This window comes from Rhinatrema bivittatum, chromosome 4 (assembly GCF_901001135.1).
Source record: "Rhinatrema bivittatum chromosome 4, aRhiBiv1.1, whole genome shotgun sequence".
NCBI lineage: Eukaryota > Metazoa > Chordata > Amphibia > Gymnophiona > Rhinatrematidae > Rhinatrema > Rhinatrema bivittatum.
In genome coordinates this window covers 294,960,890-294,987,248 of record NC_042618.1, presented here as the reverse complement: position 1 = coordinate 294,987,248, position 26,359 = coordinate 294,960,890, and the positions used below count along the sequence as shown (strand labels likewise).

General features: G+C 44.6%; 1 protein-coding gene across 1 annotated transcript in view; it reads left to right on the top strand.

The window, feature by feature from the left end:
* The window catches only part of FAM98B (family with sequence similarity 98 member B), a 197,801-nt gene extending 172,372 nt beyond the window's left edge, over window positions 1-25,429 (top strand). Inside the window, 3 exon segments of the mRNA XM_029600204.1 lie at window positions 18,544-18,711; window positions 21,044-21,233; window positions 21,236-25,429. Of these exon segments, the coding sequence (XP_029456064.1) occupies window positions 18,544-18,711; window positions 21,044-21,233; window positions 21,236-21,378 (501 nt within the window). The 3' untranslated portion in view covers window positions 21,379-25,429.
* The last annotated feature ends 930 nt before the right edge of the window (window positions 25,430-26,359 follow it).

Sequence of the window (26,359 nt, the reverse complement as noted above, 5' to 3'; positions counted from 1 at the left end):
CTAGCAACATCAGGAAGTAAGATTGGCTGTTATCGGTTCCTCTTAGGATGATATCTGGTAGTGAAGTTAAAAGGGTCTCTGTACTAAAATATTTTCTAAATCCGTGTTGTGCTGGGTACAGGGTACTATGTTTTTCCAGATAATCTATTAGTTGTTTGTTAATTACTTTCACGAGAATTTTTGATATACAAGGTAAATTATAAAGATATGCAATAGGAGCATGATAGAGAAGGCGTATCCAAGCTATGAATTTGGGGCCAAAGCCGAATCGATGAAAGATACTGAAAAGGAAAGGCCACTCAACCCTGTTGAATGCTTTTTCTGCGTCGAGCGATACTGCAACCACAGGGGAAGTATGAGAAATAGTTGCCCATAGCAGAGGCTAGTCTGGTAGCTAAAGGTTTTGTAAATATTTTATAGTCCGAATTAAGAAGTGAAATGGGCCTGTAATTTCCTATTTGAGTCACATCTCTTCCTGGCTTGGGAAGCACTACCACACATGCTTCAGAGAAGCGAGAAAAAAGAGCAGGTTGTAAAGGAGCTGCTGAGAAATAGGAAAACAGGTGAGGGACCAGTTCTTTATGAAATGCCTTCTAAAAGTCTGCAGAAATGCCATCAGGTCCCGGTGCTTTCCCTGGGGAAAGCGCAGTGGTGGCTTTTTGTATTTCCACTATTGTAATTGGTTTGTCCAATAAAGCAGATTGGTCCATGGAGAGCGAAGGATGAGTAATGGAGGAGAAGAATGAGTTAATTGCCGATTCTTTGGCAGTGACCTCTGAAGTATATAGAGTATGATAGAAGTCTCTGAAGGCTTGCAAGATATCTGTGTCTGCAGTCAGCACTTGCTTGGAGGGTGACATGACCTTTACAATTCATTTTTTCTCCTGTCGTTTTTTCAAGTAGGAAGCCAATAAATGACCGCATTTATTATTTGCTGCATAGTATGTCGCCCTCAAACGAAAGACCTGCAAATGAACTGTGTCACTTAAGGCATTGTTGTATCAGAGTTTACCCTTGAATAATTCAGCCATTATTGCTTTGTGAGGGTGAAGGATATGTTGTTGCTCAAGTACGGCTACTTGTTGTAAAGCAACTAAGTCCTCATTCTGTTTTTTCCGTTTGTAGGCAGTATAGCTGATAATGTCTCCCCTAATTGTGACCTTGAAAGCCTCCCATAGAGAGGCCTCCGATATGTCGGAAGTGGTATTAAATTCGAAATAATCTGAGATCTTTTTTATTTTCTCTTTATTAAATTTTTTCAAAACTTTACAAAGTATCCACTTTGAAATAGAAATATGGTATTAACTTACATGGATAAACATATACTTAAAGGTAAAAAAAATCAGGGGAAATGAACTTTTTCCAAATATATAATACCCATTAGACCCAAATACTTGGGGGGGGACAGAGTAACTGCACATTTAGGAGATTACAAAGGAAACAAACCATTACTTTTAATCAGAGATCCTATTAATCAGCTGTAACAGAGCTTTTTTCCCTTCTACAAAACTCATCAGATGCTCTGGCTGGTAAAATGTCTTCTTTATATTTTACGATACACTTACATGGGAAGCGTAAATAAAAAGACGCTCCCAATGCTAGTAACATAAGAACATAAGAAAATGCCATACTAGGTCAGACCAAGGGTCTATCAAGCCCAGCATCCTGTTTCCAACAGTGGCCAATCCAGGCCATAAGAACCTAGCAAGTACCCAAAAACTAAGTCTATTCCATGTTCCCATTGCTAATGGCAGTGGCTATTCTCTAAGTGAACTTAATAGCAGGTAATGGACTTCTCCTCCAAGAACTTATCCAATCCTTTTTTAAACACAGCTATACTAACTGCACTAACCACATCCTCTGGCAACAAATTCCAGAGTTTAATTGTGCGTTGAGTAAAAAAGAACTTTCTCCGATTAGTTTTAAATGTGCCCCATGCTAACTTCATGGAGTGCCCCCTAGTCTTTCTACTATCCGAAAGAGTAAATGACCGATTCACATCTACCCGTTCTAGGCCTCTCATGATTTTAAACATCTCTATCATATCCCCCCTCAGTCGTCTTTTCTCCAAGCTGAAAAGTCCTAACCTCTTTAGTCTTTCCTCATAGGGGAGTTGTTCCATTCCCCTTATCATTTTGGTAGCCCTTCTCTGTACCTTCTCCATCGCAATTATATCTCTTTTGAGATGCGGCGACCAGAATTGTACACAGTATTCAAGGTGCGGTCTCACCATGGAGCGATACAGAGGTATTATGACATTATCCGTTTTATTCACCATTCCGTTTCTAATAATTCCCAACATTCTGTTTGCTTTTTTGACTGCCGCAGCACACTGAACCGACGATTTCAATGTGTTATCCACTATGACACCTAGATCTCTTTCTTGGGTTGTAGCACCTAATATGGAACCCAACATTGTGTAATTATAGCATGGGTTATTCTTCCCTATATGCATCACCTTGCACTTATCCACATTAAATTTCATCTGCCATTTGGATGCCCAATTTTCCAGTCTCACAAGGTCTTCCTGCAATTTATCACAATCTGCTTGTGATTTAACTACTCTGAACAATTTTGTGTCATCTGCAAATTTGATTATCTCACTTGTCGTATTTCTTTCCAGATCATTTATAAATATATTGAAAAGTAAGGGTCCCAATACAGATCCCTGAGGCACTCCACTGTCCACTCCCTTCCACTGAGAAAATTGTCCATTTAATCCTACTCTCTGTTTCCTGTCTTTAGCCAATTTGCAGTCCACGAAAGGACATCGCCACCTAACCCATGACTTTTTACTTTTCCTAGAAGCCTCTCATGAGGAACTTTCTCAAACGCCTTCTGAAAATCCAAGTATACTATATCTACCGGTTCACCTTTATCCACATGTTTATTAACTCCTTCAAAAAAGTGAAGCAGATTTGTAAGGCAAGACTTGCCCTGGGTAAAGCCATGCTGACTTTGTTCCATTAAACCATGTCTTTCTATATATTCTGTGATTTTGATGTTTAGAACACTTTCCACTATTTTTCCTGGCCCTGAAGTCAGGCTAACCGGTCTGTACTTTTCCAGATCGCCCCTGGAGCCCTTTTTAAATATTGGGGTTACATTTGCTATCCTCCAGTCTTCAGGTACAATGGATGCTTTTAATGATAGGTTACAAATTTTTACTAATAGGTCTGAAATTTCATTTTTTAGTTCCTTCAGAACTCTGGGGTGTATACCATCCGGTCCAGTCGATTTACTACTCTTCAGTTTGTCAATCAGGCCTACCACATCTTCTAGGTTCACCGTGATTTTATTAGATCCATCTGAATCATTACCCATGAAAACCTTCTCCATTACGGGTACCTCCCCAATATCCTCTTCAGTAAACACCGAAGCAAAGAAATCATTTAATCTTTCCACGATGGCCTTATCTTCTCTAAGTGCCCCTTTAACCCCTCGATCATCTAACGGTCCAACTGACTCCCTCACAGACTTTCTGCTTCGGATATATTTTAAAAAGTTTTTACTGTGAGTTTTTGCCTCTACAGCCAACTTCTTTTCAAATTCTCTCTTAGCCTGTCTTATCAATGTCTTACATTTAACTTGCCAACATTTATGCTTTATCCTGTTTTCTTCTGTTGGATCCTTCTTCCAATTTTTGAATGAAGATCTTTTGGCTAAAATAGCTTCTTTCACCTCCCCTTTTATCCATGCCGGTAATCGTTTTGCCTTCTTTCCACCTTTTTTAATGTGTGGAATACATCTGGACTGTGCTTCTATGATGGTATTTTTTTGAACAATGACCACGCCTCTTGCACACTTTTTACCTTTGTAGCTTCTCCTTTCAGTTTTTTTCTTACAATTTTTTTCTCATTTTATCAAAGTTTCCCTTTTGAAAGTTTAGCACGAGAGCTGTGGATTTGCTTACTGTCCCCCTTCCAGTCATTAATTCAAATTTGATCATATTATGATCACTATTGCCAAGCGGCCCCACCACAGTTACCTCTCTCACCAAATCCTGTCCTCCACTGAGAATTAGATCTAAAATGATAGAAATCTACAAAATCATGAAAAGACTTGAACCAGCTAATGTAAATTGGTTATTTACTCTCTCAGATAATAGGACCAGGGGGCACTCTAAGAAGTTGGCAAATAACTCATTTAAAACAAATCAAAGAGAATTATTTTTCTCTCAGTGAATAGTTAAGCTTTGGAATTCATTACCAGAGGATGTGTGGTTACAGCAGTTAGTATAATTAGGTTTAAAAAAGGTTCGGGTAAGTTCCTAGAGAAAAAAAATCCATAAACTGCTATTATGGTAACTAATAAGCAATAGTAACTTGTGATTTATCTAATGTTTGGGTACTTGCCAGGTACTTATGACTTGGATTGGTCCCTGTTGGAAACAGGATACTGGGCTTGATGGGACCCTTGGTCTGACCCAGTATGGCATATCTTGTGTTCTTAAATGACCAGATTCAAATCGTCACCATTTAGACTTCACACCTCTTTTATATGCTGCTAATACAATAAGATTTAAAACACGTTCTAGGCACAACTTGGTACAAACTGCCCTTGATTTTTCCTGTATGTCGAAGGCATTCCACAAGAGAAAATCGTGGTTTTTTGACTTTGTGTTATCTATAATACAACCAAAACAGTCATGATGAATACTAGCCAAGCATTTTGTAAGAATGCTGTAGACAGCCACACATATGATTGACTTAAACATGGTTTGGTTTTTTTTATAAGACCATGTTTCGGCAGGGACTTTGGCATCCCTATCCCTGTCCACCAGCTGAATCGTTAGCATCTTCCAGTCTGAACTTTTTTTTTTTTTTGGTCGTTTTGATTACCTTCTGTATCAGATGGCTCCCTGATGCTTGGACAAAAGCCGCACAGACAGGACAAGTTGATAACTGGTATGTCCCCATATTTTCCTGACTGTGAAGATCCTTCATTTTTCTATAAAACATGGGATTAACATGAAATTCAAAACCTCTTCTATACAAGGCCTATATTACAGCAATCTCCAATCCCGTTCATTTTTATGGGGTGGGAGGGGTGCAAGCAAAATTATGGGTGTGGTTGGGGTAGGTGGAAGCAGGTTGGGGGTGTGGTTTGTGATGGGGCTTGGGTGTGGCTACACCCATTCTCTTCTATGGGGTGAGAGGGGCGTGGTCGGAGTTTGGGGCAGGAGTGGGATGGGCTTAGACGTGAACATGATTGGCTGATATCAGTTTAGAATGATAGTGTACCCATTTTATACTTCTCGCACATGCAACCTCTTGCCACCTGGGAAATAATCAGGTATATGACACTCAGTGCAAAAGACTTGATAGCTTCCCTCTCACTGTTGGACTACTATCTGCATCTTAATTTTGTTGATTTGTTATCAAGTTAAAATTTCTAAGGGAGTAGGAATGTTAAAGCTAATCTAAAGTACTTTTTGTCTGTTTTATATTTGACTGTCACTGACCCTCAAAACACTACAATTAATCTACTTATAACTACCTAGTTACCCACTTTATTAATATTTGTTTTGAATTAAATTCTTTCTGTATCAAATGTATAGTACATTTTTTGTAAGGGGTTTTGAGGTATGCATTCCAATCCTTTTCTGCTGCAAGAAGTGCAGGGCTTCTGGAAGCTGGACCAGTAGCTATTGAAGCCTGGATAGTTCGAGGTGACTTCTGGTGTCCTCTCCTGGAGACATACATATGAGCCTTCTGGTCCTCTTCTGGTGTTTTTCAATGTTTTCTTAAAACTTTTGGGATCTTTTTGGCTGCAGAGTTGTGGTAGGGAATTCCAAAAGACAGGACTTGCATGTTCAAGATAACCAAGTTAATTGTGGTGAAGGAACTTTGAGGCACTGTTGAGAAGCAGATTGGAGCACTCTGGAGGGAATATAAAGTTTGAGTTGTACTTAGCCAGTGAGATGTAACATTGTTCAGATGATTATGAATTGTAGCAAGTTTATATTCGATACATACTTGAATTGGGAGCCAGTGAAGGGATTGTAGAACAGGCGAGATGTGAACACAGAAATTGGTTCTGGAAAGCAAATAGGCAAAGGCATTCTGAACTATTTGTAGTGGTCTGAGTGTATTTTGAGGACACTGAGATATAAAGAAGTAAGTATTAATGATTGCAAAAATGTTCAGAAGTTCAGGTGGCGGAGAAGTTTTAACTTAGAGGACTCACAACAGATTTTACATGATCTTGCATAGATATAGGTCTAGAAGCACTCCTAGATTTTGTACCTTTTGAGCAATGGATATGGAAAGGTTGTCAAACAGAAAAAATGATGGAATATCATAAGGAAAGGATAGCCTAAAATCAAGATTTCTGTTTTCATAAGGATAAAAGACAATCTGCTAAGACTTAAGTCAAGCTCTGAGAGGAGAAAGGCAAAGAAAAGTAAAGCGACTGGTAACTGACATTGAATTTAGAGGACAAAAAGGAATAAGATAGACATTAAACAGAGCTGCTGAGAGTGCAGAACCTTGTGGAACTCCAGTTTTTATTAGCAGCTGAGAAGAGACATTATTTGCTATATTGAATTTTTGCATTCTATCAACTCAGGTTCTGCTTCAAGCTTTTGGTACCCTTTGAGAGGCTATAAAGATCAGTCCATCTGTTGAGACCCATTGTGTCTTTGGCTGATCAGTCTTGCTTCAGAGGAGAATTGAAGAAGCAGTTGTTCATCATATTAAGAGCAGCAGTCATCAACTAGTTCAACCCTTCTCATAGCACTGAGTGGCCTGCCTGTTACTGCTTCCCATTCTACGCAGAATGTCACTGTTGGTTCTAAGAGCTTGGTTAGTCACACACTCCACCAAGTTGGAGCTGAATGAGCTCAGAGAGGAAAGTTACTTGGAGTTGGCCAGTCCCAAGGGTTTGTTATAAAAAGCATATGTGGAAATATAGGTGACAGGCCTAAGACTTTGATGTAATTACTTTATTAGGTTACCTCCAGTATTGGACAATGAATGCTAGTTGTAGGTGCCCTACGTATCATTTCTGTCGGTGTGGTTACATCTAGTTGCTATAGCTTAGTCCATGTTGTCATACAACATGTCTGCTATATCTACCTAAGCATCCTAAGAATATCCTGGAAATATGACTGGCTGTGGAGCCACTAGGACAGTTTTGAGAATCCGTGTACTAGGGCTGATCTTAAGTGGAAGAGGGTAGCTATCTAGTGTGTGAGAGCAGGGCCCTAGACCCATTTTCATAAACTACTTGAATACCTCCTACATATTTCAGAATCTACACTCAAAACTAATTCTGTGAAGAATATATCTTGGTGCAATTGGTGTTTACCATCATGTAGAAGGAAGGCTCATCTCTGCACAACTATTAAGTATAAGATTTATGTGTTGCTTACTTTATTTGAAGTCTCTCGTCACAACATCCACTGTGTCCTCCTTGATTTAACCCAACTGATGAAAACCCCTTTAAGCCTTTGGTCTCTTGTAGTTTAAAGTATCTGATTTAGAAAATCACTTTGTGTGTATGTTCTATCAACTCAGAATTTGTGAATTCCAGGCCCTAGTACCATATCCACCTTAGAGAGATGCCACGAACACATCTATGGTTCTGCCTAAGGCTGTGACAAATTTCCACCTTAATCAGTCAACTCCTCACATTTTTTTAAAATCACATTACATTAAAAGTGAACAAACATCATACTGTGGTTTGCAAAAGAGTCACTGCACTCTGGAGCAGATGAAAAAGCATGAAAAGTCCACCTAGTGTGTGTTGGGTGGGGGGGGGGGGGGGAGGTTTTGACTCAACAAGCCTGAGATTGCTGTCTCAAACAATGCTATCTGATTGGATTGTAGATTTATGCTGGCCTGACCTTGGAGAAGTAGGTCAAGGCCAATAACTTCAGTGCTGTGGATTGGGGATGTATGCAAGGTGGGAACTTCCATACATGCCCAAAAGTATGTCTGAAAATTTCTTAGAAAGTTCTGAAAATTGGTGGTGAGTGACAAAGATATCAATGATTGTTGATTTTCCTATTCTCCTAGGACAAGCAGGATGCTAGCCCTCACATGGGTGATATCATCAAATGGAGCCCGGCATGAAAAATGTATATCAAACACACTGAGTATGCCGAGCATGCCACTGTCCATGCAGGGTCCCTCTTCAATCTCTTCTTTTCTGCGGAGCTATGGTCTCAGGGTTGTGGAGCTTGTGATTTTTTCTTGGAAAACTATGTTCCATGGTTGGGTCCCACTGCCCTCTTCCCGGCTTTAGTAAGTCTTGCAGCATGGTAAGTTTTCTCATTCTGTGCAGTCGGTTCCCGGCAGCGGAGTCCTTCGGTATCTGCCAGTCATTGGCCACCCGCTGGCCATTTTTTCCTAATGGCGTCTGGTTTTCATTGGTGCCCCCAGTGCCCCTGGACTGTGTCCCTTACGGATCTGTGCAATGTGTATATCCTATGCCTGAGGGCATCACATGACATTTGAGGATGTCGTTCCTGTGACGAGATGACCCTAAGGGCCGGCGTGCCCACCTGGATAAAATAGAGAAGCTGCTTGGCTCCAAGAAGTTTGAGCCCTCGACACCAGCATTGGGGGCATAGATGCCTACGTGCCTAGGGGAACCATTAGGCACAGGGACCTCCAGTGGAAAGGGGATCTGGAGACCAGCCTTCATCAGTCTCCTCTCATTCGAGGACTTCTGGATCGTCTCCTTCCTCTTCACCTTCAGGGAAAGACTGAGCAGAGCACTGTGGGGAAACCCCAGAAGCATAGTCGTCAGTCTCCATCCTCGCATGGTACCAGGCTTGGGTTGGCACCAGCTTCTGCTGTGATGCCCCTGGAGCAACACCACAATGAGGAGGTACCGCTTTCCATCGATGCCGGGAGTCCAAGGCATTCCCCACCAATTCCGGTGCCAGGAACTGATCTTTGGGGCTCTGAGGGACATCTGGTTAAGTTTCCTCCTCAGCACATCCTGGCGGCGACAGCCTTTGAGGAGGAGCCAGAACGTAGGGTGCAATAGGAGCCTGTGCCCGCCTTATTTATTTAATTCTTTTCTATTCCGACGTTCATGACAGTCATATCACATCGGTTTACATCGATCATGGGTGAGTTACATCAAACAAGGGGTAATAACGTTAACTTATTCTTTAAGCAGGGACGAGATAAACTGGGAAAAGGGTTACCAGCGCTAAGAAGATAGGAGAGGTTGGGGGTGAAAGAAAGGAGAGGTTGGGGTGGGAGGAATAAACAACTAAATGACAATGGTTACAGAAAACAATATACTTATGTGAAAATTGTCGTAAAGAGAGGGTAACTAGAGCTAGGGAGAAAAGGAAGGGGTGGAGTGAAAAGGGAGGAACACAATAATAGTAATAATGATTACAGCATGATGCTAAACCGATAGCTACATATTGAGACAGTGAGAGTACCGCAACATTTTAAGGAAAGGCTTGTTTGAATAGCCAAGTCTTAAGCTTTTCTTGAAGGTCAGCGGGCATTGTTCCTGGCATAGATCTGGAGGTAAGGCATTCCACTGAGATGGTCCAGCTGTGGAGAAGGCACGTTTCCTTATGGAGGAGTGGAGAGTGGGCTTGGTGGGGGGAGCATGGAGGGTATCTTTCTGCCGCGATCCTTTCTCAGTCTCTCTCCTCCTCCACTGCAGGGGCTCGTGCGGTCGGCACAGCTCAGTCGGGGCAAGAGCCCACTCACCCCTCCCTTCTGTGAGCCAACAGTGAACAGTGAACCGGGAAATTAAGAGAAAAAAGGGAGAAGAGGGCTCAGAAACCTGCAAAATAAAGAGAAGCAGCAGGACCACGTGGTGAGTGATACTGCTCCCACCCCCAACCCAGCCGGTCTAGCCCAGCACTGTTTTCAGGCCCTTAAATTACAGACGCTTCCCGGGGCGTCGCACGCCCGAAGGAGCGCGACCTAAGGGGCCTGCCCCTTAGTGCGCCCCTTTGTGAGGATTCAGACGAAAGGCCCTCCTTTCGCTACACTACCCCACCACAGCAGTTCTACACGCAACACTGACCGAGACACATACCCTGCAGTCCTAACTGGCTGTTTTGCAAAATTTGTCCCCTCCAGCATTCTTAGCTCTCACCGACAGCCTCCCTCCATAGCTAAGCGCATTCTGCTCTTCCCTGCCTCCCATCCTGCCCAAACCCCCTCCCTCCACCATGCCCTTTCCCACCATTCCGAACATTCCTTATCACAGAAGACCAGCAACTATTACATGCCAAACAATCACCAAACATCAACAACAACAAAAAAGAATCATCCCCATCATGCTTTCACCACTTAACCAAGTACTAGGTCTTACCCTTTTCTCCCTAACTCTTTTAAATGCCCAATCACTCACAAAAAAACCCCCATCTTCTATATGACCACCTTTTGGACGAATCGCCAGACCTATGTGCAGTTACAGAAACCTGGCTCAAACCAGAAGATACGGTTCTGCTCAATCAATTACCTATCCACATATACGACATATTCTCCATTCCCAGAAAGAAGAAAAGAGGAGGTGGTCTGCTCCTTGCTGCAAAAAAAAAATCTGGGGCTAACACTTCAATCAACTACCTCGTCCAGCTCCCTTGAATTTGCAGTATTCAAATCGGCTCAACTTCAAATAGGTCTCACTTATGCCCCACCTGGATGCCTAGATTCTGACCCATCTCCCCTGATAGAAATTATAGCTAAACACATCAACTCTGACGCCCCGGCCATCTTGTTAGGCGACTTCAATCTCCATGTGGACGCCACTCCGCTTCCCTCTAACTGCGAATCCTTCCGTAATACTCTTTCCTGCATGGGCTTCAAACAACTTATAAAGGAGCCCACTCACAAAGCAGGGCACACCTTGGATTTAATTTTTATCAATCAAAGCCTAGCCCAAGCATCCCACATTGACTGTCAGCCAATTCCCTGGTCTGACCACAAACTTATCTCCACGTCACTCCTCAACCAACTCTCTACGCCCTACTCTTCACAGAAAGCCACAATTCAACTCAGAAAATTATGCAAGCAGGAAACCTTAATCTCTCACCTCTCTCCAGAGCTTAACCTTTTGGACCTCACAGACGTAGACACTGCCTTTTCCTCATGGTCTAAAATAACGAGTAAAGTGGCAGACTTGACCTGCCCCCTAAAAACTAAGGTTATCCCCTCTAACAAGGACATGAAAAAACCTTGGTTCTCTCCAGAATTAAAATCCATTAAACGCGAACTTAGAAAAAGGGAACAGAGCTGGCGCAGGAATCCTTCCACCTCAAACCTAGCATCTTTCAAATCGTTCATGCACCATTACAGGATCAAAATGCTTCAGACAAAAAAAGATTTCTACTCCCAGAAAATCCACAATTTCATCTTTGATCCAAAAGCCCTTTTCTCACTGGTTTCTTCTCTTACTAAACCTCCAGTTCCGGCTATCCCAGATGACAAAGCAGCTCTCAAATCCATTGAACTTGCCAACTACTTCAAAGACAAAATAACTAACTTACTGGCCGCCCGAACAATACTAACATCCCCGGGCCAATCATGTCCTCTTCTCACGGCACCCCCTCTCATCCCTATGACTAATCAACCTTTCAAAGCCTCATTGCCTCATACAGCATTCCTGGAGGAATTCGAATCAACTTCCTCACTAGAAATAGAATCACTACTGAGGAAACTAAAACCAGCCTCCCACCCTTTCGATGCGATTCCTGCCAATCTTCTCATCTCAAGCGCCACAGAAGTTTCTAAGCCCATCTCGCTTATCATCAATGCCTCCTTAGCACAAGGTCATGTCCCCCACCCTCTTAAACTGGCTATCTTAAAACCCCTTCTAAAAAAAACTAACCTCTCCACCGACAACCCAGCAAACTTTCGTCCTATTGCAAACCTTCCTATCATCGCCAAGATCCTAGAAAGAATTGTCAACAAACAACTCTCCGAGTTTCTCCCAGCCCAACTAGGATTTCGTAAAGCTAGAAATACAGAATCTCTCCTTATTTCTCTGTCAGATATCATCCTCATGAACCTGGAAAAGAAACGGCCCTGTCTTCTCATCCTCCTAGATTTATCGGCTGCATTCGACACAGTGAACCATCAGTGTCTCATGGACAGGATAGCGGAGATTGGAATCAAAAATACCGCACTAAACTGGTTCAAGTCCTTCCTTCAAAATAGGCAATACAAAGTCAAGATTAACAGCAAAGAATCCCCCCCTTTCATCTCTTCCCTAGGAGTTCCTCAAGGTTCATCTTTATCCCCGACACTATTCAATATCTATCTTCTCCCCCTTTGCAATCTACTCTCCGATCTGAAACTTACATATTACCTTTATGCAGACGATGTCCAAATCCTGATACCGATCACTGACTCGCTGCAAAAAACCCTTCTCCATTGGCATGCTTGTCTCATCCACATCAACAACCTCCTCTCAAAGCTTAATTTGCTACTCAACACCTACAAAACGGAATACATCCTAATCACACAAGATGGCAGTGTACCACTAAATAACGTTCAACAGTCAATGTCCCCTACTTTCTCACCCAAGGTAAGAAACCTCGGGGTAATCATAGACAGCCAAATGACCTTCACAGGCTTCATCAACACAGTAAAGGAATGTTATTTTAAACTCCAAGTTCTAAAATGCATAAGACCCCTCCTCCATTTCCATGATTTTAGGTCAGTCTTACAAGCCATCATATTCTCCAAAATTGACTATTGTAATTCACTCCTTCACGGCCTGCCTGATATTTCACTCAAACCTCTCCAGCTACTACAGAACGCTACGGCCAGGATCCTCACAAAATCCAACAAGAGGGACCATATAACTCCAATTTTAAAGAATCTACATTGGCTACCAATTAAGTTTAGAATCCTTCATAAACTTTTAACAGTCACTCACAAAGCCATACACAACATTACTCCTCTGGATCTTACAATACCTTTGCAACTCCACACCTCGGTCCGTCCAATTAGACTGGCCCAGAGAGGCACTCTTCAAGCACCCTCCATCAAGACCTCCCTCAGTAAGAGAGTTATATCCGCCTTGGGCCCCAAGCAATGGAACCTGCTCCCTCCTGAACTGAGGCTGGAACGATGTCCAATCACCTTTAAGAAGAGACTTAAGACTTTGTTATTCGAACAAGCCTTCCCATAACTACTCACTTCAGCCTTGGTTCTTATCTGCATCATGAGTACACTATCCAACTTGAGGCCTTCATAGTCCTCCCCTATTTAATTTCCCTGCTATTCGCCCAAGTTATACAGACCCAATTCTCTGTACTTGCTTCACCCATTTTATGTTTATCCAGGTTACTTCTACCCTGTTCATTGTAAAACAAGACTTTGTCTCTGTCATTTTTTGCTGGTTGTAATGTAAACCGAAGTGATAATTAATCTTGTTAATTGAACCTCGGTATATAAAAAAGTTATAGATAAATAAATAAATCTTTATAAGCAGCTCTAACCGGTCTAATGGAGGTGTGTAGACGAGGCGGGATTTTTAGCTCAAGTGAGAACGGATTATGGATGGTCTTGTGTATAATGGTGAGGGGCTTATGTAGGATTCTGAAGCTTATGGGAAGCCAGTGGAGATTCCTGAGGATGGGCGTGATATGGTCTCCTCGGCTAGAATTGGTTAGGATCCTGATGGCGGCATTCTGGAGCATCTGCAAAGGTTTAATGGTAGTTGCGGGGAGGCCGAGAAGGAGGGAATTACAGTAGTCGATTTTTGAGAATATGGTAGCACATATTGGTAGCAAATATTGGTGCCATTGCTGGAGCACCTCGATGCTCTTCTTGGTGTTCTCCCCATGCAGCTGATGCCAGTGCCCGGGATGCCATCGATGCCCTGATGGCCAAAATTGCTGCCTCCTCTCTGTTCCATCTCCATCATGGGTTCCAAGGACGAGGAAGGTCCATTGGTGCTGGTGGCACCATAGAGGCCTTCCGTTCCACGGCCAGCATTGCCTGGTCTGCTTCCGGGTCCTTTGGGGCACTCAATTCCATTGGTGCCCAGGCCACGGAACCTGGGAAGGGCCCCCCACCAGCACCTCTGGGCACTCTTAGTGATGATGATGCTCCTTATGACCCGTGGGGGAATTATACCTCAGAGTCTTCCTCTGATGACTCCTTTGGCCTTCTCTTGGACCCATCTCCTCCGGAGGAACAGCTCTGTTCCCCGCCTGAGGACTTAACCTTTGCTGGTTTTGTGTGAGCCAGAAGCCATTCCGTTTCAACTTCTGATGGAAGAGGATGCCAGACACAAAATGGTGGAGGTCCTCCACTTTGTGGACATCCCAAAGGAGGTGGTGGCTGTTCCCATCTATGACCTATTTAAGGAATTGCTTCTTAGAATTTGGGAACACCCCATTTCCGTGCCTCTGGTGAATAAGAAGGCCGATGGGGTGTGCTTGGTCCAGCACTCTATGGGTTTTGAGGAGCATCAACTCCCACACCAATCGATTGTGGTGGAGTCCTCCCTCGAGGGCTGAGCATTTTCGCACCCTTGTCTCTGCTCCTCCGGGGCAAGAACACAGGGCATTGGATGTGCTTGAAAGGAAGATATTTCAGGGTGCTCTGCTGATTGCCCGTTTCACCTCCTACCAGCTATATATGATGCAGAATTCTCATAACCTCTGGAAACAGGTCCATGACATGGCCGAGCGCCTGCCTCAACAGCAACAGGATGCTTTCTTGATGGTTGTCCAGCAGGGTCTCGAATACAGCAAGCATGAGGTGCATTCCACCTATGATGTCTTCGAGATGGCAGCAAGGGTAGTGGCCATGGGCATTGGTGCCCGCAGGATGACCTGACCAGATCTTCGCCTGGAGGTGCTCGCGGACCTGCTGTGTATTGGCGAGAATCTCTTCAGGGACAAAGTGAGGGATGCTATGGATCAGTTGAAGGATCATCATGAGACCCTCCAGCAACTGACCCGATGTCCTCAGCCAAGAAATCCTCCTGGCAAGATCCGAGGAGGTCCTTCTACCACCAGAGGAAATACTATCCTCCTGCTTCTCGCACCGATCACAGCGGGGGGAGCTCTAGGGGCTGCCCCAGGCAGAAGCAGACCCCTAGGCCTCGGCAGGCCCCCCAGCCAAGCCCCACCATGGGGTTTTGACTGGTTGCAAGGGAGCGTCAGACAGCCACCTGTATGGCCCAGCATTACCTCGGACCAATAGGTTCTGTCCATTCGTCGGGGGTACAGATTGAACGTTTTGGTTGTCCCTACAAAACCCCCCCTCCCCCCACGTGCCCCTCTTGGGGTCCAACGATGTATAAGAACATACTTTTTGGAGGAGCTCTCCGTCCTCGTAATGGCCAAGGCCATCGAGCCCATTCTGCTGAAGAAGCGGGAGTGGGGATTCTACTCCTAGTATTTCCTGATTTCAAAGAGAACTGGGGGACTCCTTCCTATTCTAGACCTGAGAGCCTTTAACAAATTTCTAAGAAGAGAAAAGTTCAAGCTGGTCTCTCTGGGCACCCTGATTTCCCTCCTGCAAAGAGGGGACTGGCTATGCTCCCTCGATCTAAAAGATGCCTATACCCACATCAAGATCTTCCACACTCAGAGGAAGTATCTACGATTTGTGGTGGGGGGGGGGGGACACTTCCAGTACAGGGTATTGCCGTTCGGACTAACCTCAGCCCCACACTTCTTTACCAAGTGTCTGGCCGTGGTTGGGGCACACCTTCGCAGGCTAGGATTGCAGGTGTTGTGCTACCCAGGCGGGAGCAGTGTGATCCCTGGGGTTTATCATCAACTACCTGAAGGCCCGTCTCGACCCATCACCTCAGTTGGGATTCATTGGCACCCTATTAGACTCAGTTCAAGCCAGAGCTTTTTTCCCCCTCGATCGAGTGCTCATGCTGGTGTCCATTGCGGAAGTGGTCCATCAGAGCCGGCAGATTTCAGCTTGCCACATGTTGCAACTCTTAGTACACATGGCCGCAATCGTCCATGTTACTCCCTTTGCTCACTTACATATGTGCAGAGCTCAATGGACTTTGTGGTCACAGTGGCAGCAGGCCACCCAGGACCTCCATGTGCTCATCCGTGTTATTCCACCTCTCCGGGACTCCTTGTCTTGGTGGGTGAGTCTTTCCAATTTGGAGCAGGGGATAACTTTTCAAACTCCCCCTTCCCACATTGTACTTACACGGATGTGTCCAACCTGGGGTTGTCCTTCCACAGTCCTTTCACAGTCCAACCTGCGGAGTCCTTCCACATGGGCACCTGGGGTGCCCATGTGGAAGGACTCCGCACCCAGGGACTGTGGTCCGCCCAGGAAACTCAGTGTCAGATCAACTTCCTGGAGCTTTGTGCGATCAGGTATGCCCTTTGGGTGCTCAAAGATTGGCTAACCAACAAGGCGCTCCTGATTCAGACTGACAACGAGGTGGCAATATGGTACAGCAACAAGCAGGGAGGTACGAGTCGTTCCTCCTGTGCCAGGAGGCAGTGCAGATTTGGTCATGGGCTCTGTCCCAGGGTAAGGTGCTCTGAGGTATATGTCTGACTGAGACAGAGAATGTGGTGGCAGACAGGTTGAGTCGCGCCTTCCAGCCCCAGTCAGTGGATATTCCATCTTTGGGGAACCCCAGATGTGGATCTGTTCGCATCCCCCTGCAACAGGAAGGTGGATAAGTACTGCTCCCTGTACAGGACGGACAGCAAGCCAGCTTCCTACGCCTTTGCCCACCATTGGGGCAAGGGTCTTCTGTACACATATCCTCCAAGTCCTCTGAAGACTCTCCTGAAGCTTCAACAGGATTGGGGGGGGGGGAGGAGTATGATTCTCATAGCCCCTTAACTGGCCGAGACAGATCTGGTTCCCTCTCCTCTGGGATATCTCCCTCCGGGAACCAATGAGTGTGAGGACTTCCCCCAGAACTTATCACGCAGGATCTGGGCAGGCTGCGCCACCCCAACCTGCAGTCCTTGTCCCTGATAGCCTGGATGTTGAGAGGTTAATTCTGCATCCCCTTGACCTGTCTGACGATGTGTCTCGTCCTGGTGGTTTCCAGGAAGCCTATCACTAGGAAGTCTTATAGCCTGAAATGGAGGAGGGTTTTCCCTGTGATGTGAGCGCCACGGCTTGGGTCCGTTCTCTTGTTCCACACGGAAGCTGCTTGATTACTTCCTGCACCTCTCGGATGCTAGTTTAAAAACCAACTCCGTAAGCGTTCACCTGAGTAATATTGGACCCTAGCACCAGGGTGTGGATGGTTCGTCCATCTCTGTACAGCCCTTGGTGGGACGCTTCATGCAGGGTCTGCTTCAGTTGAAGCACCCCCTGCGGCCTCCCGCTGTGTCTTGGGACCTCAATGTGGTGTTGGTTCAACTCATAAAGGCTCCTTTTGAGCCGCTGCACTCCTGTGACCTCAAGTACCTGACCTGGAAGGTCATGTTTTTGGTGGTGGTTCTTCAACGCACAGAGACAGCAAGCTTCAGGCCTTGATGACTTATCCACCCTACACACGTTTTTCATGATAGGGTGCATGCACAGAATGACCCTAAGGTGGTGATGGATTTCCATCTTAACCAGTCAATCATCTTGCCCACCTTTTTTCCCAAGCCTCTTTTTTTCACCAGGGCGAATGAGCTCTGCACAGCTTGGATTGCAAAAGAGCCTTAGCCTTCTACTTGGAACAGACAGCAGGCCATAGGCAATCCATGTAACTCTTCATCTCTGTTGACAGGAATAGATTGGGAGTTGCTGTTACTAAGCAGACACTGTCCAGCTAGTTGGCGGATTGCATCTTTTGCTATGCTCAGGTGGGACTGCAGCTTGGGGGCCATGTCAAGGCTCATTTTGTCAGAGCCATGGAAACTTCGGTGGCCCATTTGCGAGCGATCCCTGTGGACGAGATCTGCAAGGCTGTGACATGGAGTTCTCTCCACACTTCACTATTGTCTGGACAAGGATGGCCAACGCGATAGCAGTTTTGGCCAGTCCATCCTTCGGAATCTCTTCCTGCTGTAGAACCCAATTTTTCCTGCCTAGGGCCCATTGTTTGGGTTCAGGCTGTCTCCCTCTATTACCAACAGCCCCAGTGTTGTGTCCTTTGGCACCTGATTATGTGTCTGTTGGTCTTGTAGTTGTTTGGGAGTAGACTGTAGCTAGGGATTCACCCATGTGTGAGGACTACCATCCTGCCTGTCCTAGGAGAAAGCAGAGTTTCTTACCTGTAACAGGTGTTCTCCTTGGACATCAGGCTGTTAGTCCTCATGAAACCTGCCCACCACCCTGCAGAGTTGGGTTTCTCCTATGTTTTATTTTCTCGCAATTCTGTGTAATGAGGCTGAAGAGAGACCCTACGTGGATGTGTAGATAGTAGCATGCTGGGCATGCTCAGTGTGCCAAAGTTTCTAGAAACTTTGACATAAGTTTTTCATGCAAAAGTGATCCCTGCTGTTTAAAGTACAGAGGCACTCAGCACATCTGAAACAAATTTTCAGAGAGTGATTTATTTTTCAGAAATTGGTAGTCTCTTGGCAGCCTGTAAGGAACGACCTATATATTGGTGCATTTGTATCATTGAGATTACTTTTAAATCTTTATTTAGATGAAAACAGATGAGATTGCTCGAGTGTATTATCCCAGGCGCCACACACTGTCCCATAAATCTACCATTACATTGGCTCAGCTTCTGGCTGCTCGTGAGGATTTGTCAAAAATTACCCGGACCAGCAGTGGATTCCTACGGCAGAAGACTGCCTGTGCCATCAATAAGGTAAGGCCAGGAGGATCAGGGTGTTTGAGACCCATACCCAGAGCAGCAATCCCTGTCAGCTTCATTTTTCTGATGATATTTTTTTTAATCAAATGTACAATCTGAGTTTAAAAATAAATAAATAATAAATGCTTCCAACAAGATCTTATCCCTTCTCTAGTTTATGTATTTATTTGCTAGGGGCTGCACCCCTGCTAGCTTCACTTGCCATCCCTCCCAGTAAGCTCTGCCTACACAGAAAATGGAACGAATGGCTGGATGGGGCAACTGGGGAGAGAGCTATAGAATTCCTGACCCTGCCTCTCCTTTTTTTTTTTCCCCCCCCCCTTAGACCCCTACTACAGTTTAGCCCATGTTTTACCCTCTTCTTGCCTTGTCTCTCCATGCTACTGCTCTGCCAACCTTGCCTCTCTGTCCAGCCTTGCCCTCTTGTCCTTCTTTTGCTTTCCTCTTCCAGTGTGCCTTCCTCAGACTGATCTTCGTTGCTGACTTGGAATTTCTATGGCCCTTGCCTCTGACCATGTCCTGTCATGCACTCTGCTGAAAAAGTCCTGCCAGCCACCAGAATCTTCGAGCCTAACCCAGGGGAGGTGGCTGAACAGGTGGAAGACTCTTCCCTGCTCTGCTGTATAACCCTGTACAGCTCCTGCTGGGGGAATACCCATATCTAGCCTTCCTGACAGTGACACCACATCTGGCCTCAACTTCCTGCTGCTAGTGGAGCCTGGAAAACTCCACTAGCCCTTTGGGCATCTGCTGAGCCTCTTTTCCACTGGTGGGGTCTGGTAAACCCCAGAATCCTTTCTGCTGCTGTCCACCACTCCCCTCCACTTCCATTGCTGCAGTGCTGATTCCAGTAGCCCTGGCCCTAGCCCCAGCCCTGCGCTGCCTGAGGGTCTCATATCTGCTTCAGCAGTATGCCGGCCTGTCCTTCTGCTCCAGATGAGCATTGCTATGCATGTGCTTGCGCAGAAGTGCTGCGATGCTCACCTTGGTTTGAGGCTGTGAGAGTGGAATGTGGGGGCACAGAGAATTTGTGGATGTGGTTTATGCAGTAGAGTGTATATATATGTAAGTGGGGTCCTGTGTGGGAGCACTGGGGTGTATGTTGGTGGTTTGTGTGTTTTTTGTGGTGGTGGCGTCAGTGGTGTAAGTTGAGTGGGTAGAGATTCCAAAGGAAAATGAATGGGATAGAGAACCACACTCAATACACAATCCAATATCAAATAGAGTGTGGAAGGTCCTTATACAGTCTGAGTAGTTTTCAATTCTTTATTTCAAAAGCATCTCCTCTTGTAAAGACAAGCCCAATTGATAGTCTCTACCAATGTCCTGCTTGGGTAGTGCATGTTGGCATAAAGGGGGGTGGGGGGGGGAGATAACTAGGTGTGTGGAGGCAAGTGTTGCAGTTGAGTTCATGATTTGTATGTTGCCGGTGGTAGCGTGTAGGTGTTGTGGGGGCATGTTGCAATGGAGGTGAAAGGTGCATGAGGGTGTTGGTGATACTAGGAGGGGTAAGTGGTATGAGTGGCTGTGGAGGATTGTGTGTGAGAGGAAGTGTGTGAAAAGATGTTTTTGTGTTGTGAGCAGTGTGTGGTACTGTGAGTGGGTGAGTGTGTAGGGGTAAGTAGATATGCAGGGGGCCTGAGTGCAACTGCGTTTGTAGAGGTGTGTAGGTGGTCTGTATTGGTTGTGTGAATGGGTGAGTGGGTTTGCGGCACGGACAAGTATTGTGGCAGAGTTTCAGCTGTGGATATGTGGCTGTGTGAGGGGTATTTTTGTGGTGTAAGGAGGTGGGGAAGTCAGCAGGGGGGGAAGTAGATGTGGAGGGGAGGAGCTGAGTGGTGTGACTGGGTTTGTGGTGGTGTGCATGTTTATGTGGAGGTGTGAGATGTTGTAATGTGAGGGTGTTATTGTCATGACAGGGTTTATGGTGGTGTGGATGGTTGTATGAAAGTGGAGGTGGAATTAGTGGTGTGAGGGGGGTGAGTGGGTAGCGTATGATGTGGTGTCAGCAGTGTTGTGAGTGGCTTTCTGTTTTTTTTTCTCTCTCTCTCTCCAGATAATCACCTCAGGTGATTCCATTTCTTTAATGGTCAAAGGCAAGGACATGATCTTTAAGAAAGAAATCTTTCTCATTTATATGATAGGGTCTCCCTGCATGGACAATCATATTTCCCCCTTTGAGGCCTGTGAGATCAACTCTGTGACACACCCCCAGGCCGGAAATACGAACTGGAGCCTATGGTTTGGACAGATTGTTTCTCATGTTGCTTCCATCAGTGACTGTCTGCTAACATATAGTGATCTCCTTTTATATTTCTCTTTGCAGGTTCTGATGGGAAGCGTGCCAGACCGAGGAGGGAGGCCAACTGAGATTGATCCTCCACCTCCAGAAATGCCACCATGGCAGAAGAGACAAGAAGGGGGTGGGAGAGGAGGTTGGGGGGGTAGGGGAGGACGGGGAAACTGGGGAGGTGATGCTGGGAGGGGAGGTGGGAGGGGTGGAGGAGGAGGGAGTGGTTGGGGGGGGGTGGAGGTTTTGGTGGAGGGGGTAGGGGTGGTAATCGAGGAGGGAGTGGGAACTTCCAAGGGAGGGGAGGTTATGGTGGCAGAGGTGGATACGGAGATCCATATGGAGGAGGGGGAGGATACAGAAGGTATTAAATTGTTTCTAAAATTGAAATTGTACTATTTTCATACATATCTCTAGTGTGATAGTTATTGTGCATTTGCTTCAGGCTCACTGCTGCTGGTGTTCCACTTGAATGAACTCCTAGAACATCAAGGAAGTAGAATGGCTTCTGGATTAAGAATCCTAAGAGTAATTCATGTCAGATAACTATGTGAATAATAATTTGAATCAAAATATTGAATAGAAATCCCGATATAATGTCACAGATATAAATATTAATACTTGATTTGTAGGAGCACCACACAACCAGCTGAAAATCACAGGTCCTTATTACTGTAATTATTTTGTTTGGTTTTTTTTAAAGTCCCATGTAGGTAAAAACACTCCACATATATTTGAAAACTTCATTATCCAAAGCACAAGGGAGCTGACATACAGAACATAATCCCAAAGAATACTACGCTTCACTTTAATAGCTAATCCAAAACTCCTCTTGAAGTCAGGTTTAGTACTTGGTATGAACACAACAATAAATTAATTGGCCATTTTTAGTAAAACCAGATTAACTAATATTATGAAATGCTAGAATATCTAATCCAAGAATGTGTGTATGAGTAGAACCTAGAGAAATCTACTGTGATAGTAAATGATGTCCTCAAGGCCTATCCAGTTTGCCCATCTCCACTTCTACAACATTATTGGACTGTTCTTGATCTCTGCTTTACCCTCAATTTCCATCCCCAAGGTACCTCTGTGCACATTTAGAGAACAATTTCCAAGGCTATTTATTGTTGTAAAATAGTGCTTTACCCACAAATGGACTTTTCAAAAGTATGCACATATTTGTTCTTGGAAAACTACACACACACATTAGCAGGTGTGAATGTGTGTAATTAGTTTCCTGGGATAATTCTCAGTAAAAGTATGCACATACTTTCACTTTGAAAATGAGTCCAAAATCCACAGGTTAAAAATTACCTATGGATTTTGCACCAGTGTGGACAGTTAAAAAATCACTCCCTTAATCCTGGAGTATTCCTGCAGAGGAGGGAATGAAGCCCTGAATACTGGACTATTGGACTAACTACTCCAGTAGAAAAGTTGTGTATGAGAAAAGGGTAAGAGTGAGGTCAAGGAGATATATGGAAAAGGGCCACTTTTAATTCTGTTGTTTGTGATTCTCTGTGCAACATCTTGCTTTGGTAGTAGATTTATTTAATGACTGTCAGCAGAAATGTGACAGTGTTTCTTGCAAGGGCTGTCCAACACTCATAGGCTGGGCTCTAGAGTTAGCTCTGCTGAAAGTCAGAACAGTTCATAAAGGATTCAATGTGTTCTACACACTTTGCTACACAAAAACCATTAGGATTATCATAAGTTATTATATGAAGAAAAAATCAGGCCCTTAGTTCCTCCAATGCACTCATTCTATCTGAAATTCAGACACCTCCACCAGATATCTGCAAAATGACATCAACAGCAATGAAACATGTTAATGAGTGAGTTAGAAATGGAATAGTCACCCTCCTGTCTTCATTTCAGAACTCTCCAAATGCAAAATACATAATGAGTTGCTTCCTGTCACCCAAAAAGCAACTTATGTGTTTTGGAAGAAGGATCCTACCCACTACCTGATTGTCCAGATAACTCTTCACTGCCAGAAAGGTTCTTAGCAAAGTTGGGGAAAGCCTTGGTAGTCTATATTCGCAAGGTAAAGGCCCCCTGCACTGAGATTTTTGACCTCCTCTAGATCACAGAAACTCTAGTAGAACCTGCAGCAATCCCAATAAACTTCATCCTGTGAGAGTTAAACAGGAAAGAGAGAACTTGGCAACCTGCACTCCAGTAGCCAGAAAACTGGACCTTAAGTATAGGGACTAATAAACTCTGGGATTGAGTGTGGTATCAGTACTGAACAGGGCAAAAAAACAAGGATTTTTTTCCAACACTCCACCAGGAAGACTCTAGACTGTTGGACAACTTCAGGGAAAAAGATTTTCCAGAGCTCAGTGCCTTCATAGTGGCCTATCAGTTTTATATGATGCAGTACATATACGATTGCATCCAGAAGCTGATGCCCTCCTGAAGTTAAGGGGGGACAGGGGAAGGAACCCAGTCAGGAATCCACAGGCTCTTCAAGGCAAGAGGAGTATAAGTGTCATCTCCTTCACTTGGTATACGAATCATTTGATACTGCAGCCATAGTTGTCAGCTGTCATTAGAGCACTCCGAATATTTGGTTAAGAGCTAGAGTCTGCATGAAGATGTAAATAATTTGGCAGATGTGCAATGTGTGGAAAACTTCTTCAGTGTAAGCTCAGGGAAATGGTTGCCCAGATCAAGGAGAAACATGCTGCTCTCCAGTCTCTGTCTATGAATTCTGAGTAACTGTCCTCATCACGTTATCCTTACTATGCTTTTAAGCATTCCTACATCTAAAGACTCCCCCTTCTGCCAATTTCAGGGATATCGTGTACCACCTGTGCTTCAGTAGCAACAGCTTGCAGCTTAGGGATTCAACATGAAAGACATCACCTGAATATGCTACAAGTTCAGCCCAAACCTGGGCTAATTTTGACCAGACTCAACTTCCTTGTTTCCAACCTTCCAGTATGAGGGAGAATTTGCTTTTACCTGCAGGCATGCCAGAAAATTACCAAGAATTGTTGGGTGCTCAAGATTGTGGAGTTTGGTTACTGTGTGTGCTTCTCCTGTTTTCCAGCACTACCCTATTGTTCAGCCTTCAATTTGGATCCATCTTTTCTCAGTTTCGCTGTTTTGAGGTGGAGCCACTTTTCATATAGTGGGTCATAGATTCTGGCCCTCTTGACCAGCATGGCAAGGGATTCTACTCCTGCTATTTCCTTTTCCCCCCCAATTTTTTTTTTTGGGGGGAGGTGTTCAGATCTAGCCTGGATTTTAAAGTTCAATCAGGAGCCCAGTGCTGGACAAGTTCAAAATGAACTTCCTCCCTAACATTCTATATTCATACAAGCGGGAGAGTGGACATGTGCCCTGAATCTGAAAGATGCAAATGCCTACATTCCCATCCATCCTTCCCACTGGCAATGGTTCCTTGACGAAGTCCTCACTATCAGTATAAAGTGCTCCCTTTTGGTCTCTCAGTGGCCCTGAAAGTCTTCACCAAATGCCTGGCAATAGTAGCAGCACATCTTTTTTGTCAGAGCATCTTTGTTTTCCCCTGCTGGGTTTTCCCAAGCAAGAGTGTTGCATGCCCTGCAGAAGACAATCCGATTTCTTTAGTCACTGGGATTTGTTGTGATCGTTACAAAATTGAATCTTGTACTGACCCAAAGAATCAAGTTCATAGGGCATGGATAGACTCTCTGGAGGAGTGAGCATGCTGCCTCTACTCTTTGATCTAAGTGCTTTTGTTGAAGAATCAAGTCCCAGTCAGAGGAATGTTGGTTGCCCTCAGTCACATAGTATCAGCAGTTCATATGGTTCCTTTGACCCACCTCGTTATGCAGATTCTTCAGTGTGGCCTCCGCTCCGTGGGACCAGTAGTTTCAACTCTTGCTGTCCCTGGTTATGGAAGAAATGAAGGGGTAACTCCATTGGTGGCTAGACCCAGATGTCATACAGATGGGGGGACCCTCTTCATCTTCTCCCCCATCAAGTAATATTGGCAATGAATGCATCCACCAGAGGATGGAGTAAGCACATGAGTCCTTTCCAAACCCAAGGAACTTGGTCATCAACAGCATCTGTTTCTGATCAATTTTTTTGGAGCTACAAGCAATCTGATGTGCCTTGAAAGTTTTTTGTTTTTTTTCACATCTCTTTCAGAGAAAGAGAATTCTCATCCAGATTGACAATATAGTAGTGATGTTCTGCTTCAACAAGCAAGGGGCACAGGATCCTGGACCCTTTTACAGAAATCCCACAATGACTTCCTGCAAGCCACCACCACCTATCTTCCTGGGATTTCCAACAGGGTGGATCACTTCAGCAGAGTTTTGCATCCTCACAAATAGTCTTTAGCCTAAACAGTGGCAAACACTATTCAATTGTTGAGTCACCTGTCAATCGATTTGTTCACATTAGAGGCCAACAAGAAGGTAGAGACATTCTGCTCCATTCTTCAAAACAGATATGCTCCAGATGCTTTCCTGGAATGTAGATCTATTCGATTCTGTACTCTTCCACTGCTCCCTCTAGTAAACCGAACAGTGCAGAAATCACTCATGGACTTGGCATGCTTGATATCATCACTCTAGTGTGGCCTAGACAAGTCTATCTCTCAAACCTCATTCAGTTGTTGATCAGCCTTCCAATCCTTCTAGGATCTTAACAAACTTTGCTGAGGAGGGTCTTCTATATCATGAACTTCTCCTGATTGCATCACTATCATCATCTAAAATTTTGACGACATTGTAATTTCCACTAGGAAGCCTTCCATGAGAAGGGCGTACAAATTCATATAGAAAAGGTTTCCATCTTGGTGTCAGGCAAGCTCCTTGGATTCATTTGCCTGTGAGCCTGGACAGCTGCTTCAATATTTATTCTCCCTTTCATCCTCTGGTCTCAGTACCTTATCAGTCAAGATGCATCTCTGTGCCATTGTAGCCTACTATATCCAAGTGGATAGCAAACAGATATCCATATATCCTTTGGTGTCAAAATTCATGAAAGGCCTATGACATGCAGAACCTCCAGTCTCAAAACCACTTGTACCATAGGATCTCAATGTGGTATTAGCCCAGTTCATTAAATCTTTGTTTGAACCATTAGACTCCACCTCCTTGAAGTTCCTTACCTAAAAAGTTGTGTTCCTACTTGTGATCATGTCAGCTAGAAGAGTCAGTGAGCATCAGGTATTCATTTATTCTCCTAGGACAAGCAGGATGGTAGTCCTGACACATGGGTGACATCATCAGATGGAGCCAGACACAGAAAATTTATGTCAAAGTTTCTAGAACTTTGACTAAGTACACTGAGCATGCTCAGGGGTCCCTCTTAAGTCTCTTTTTTTCCATTGAGTTTTTGCCT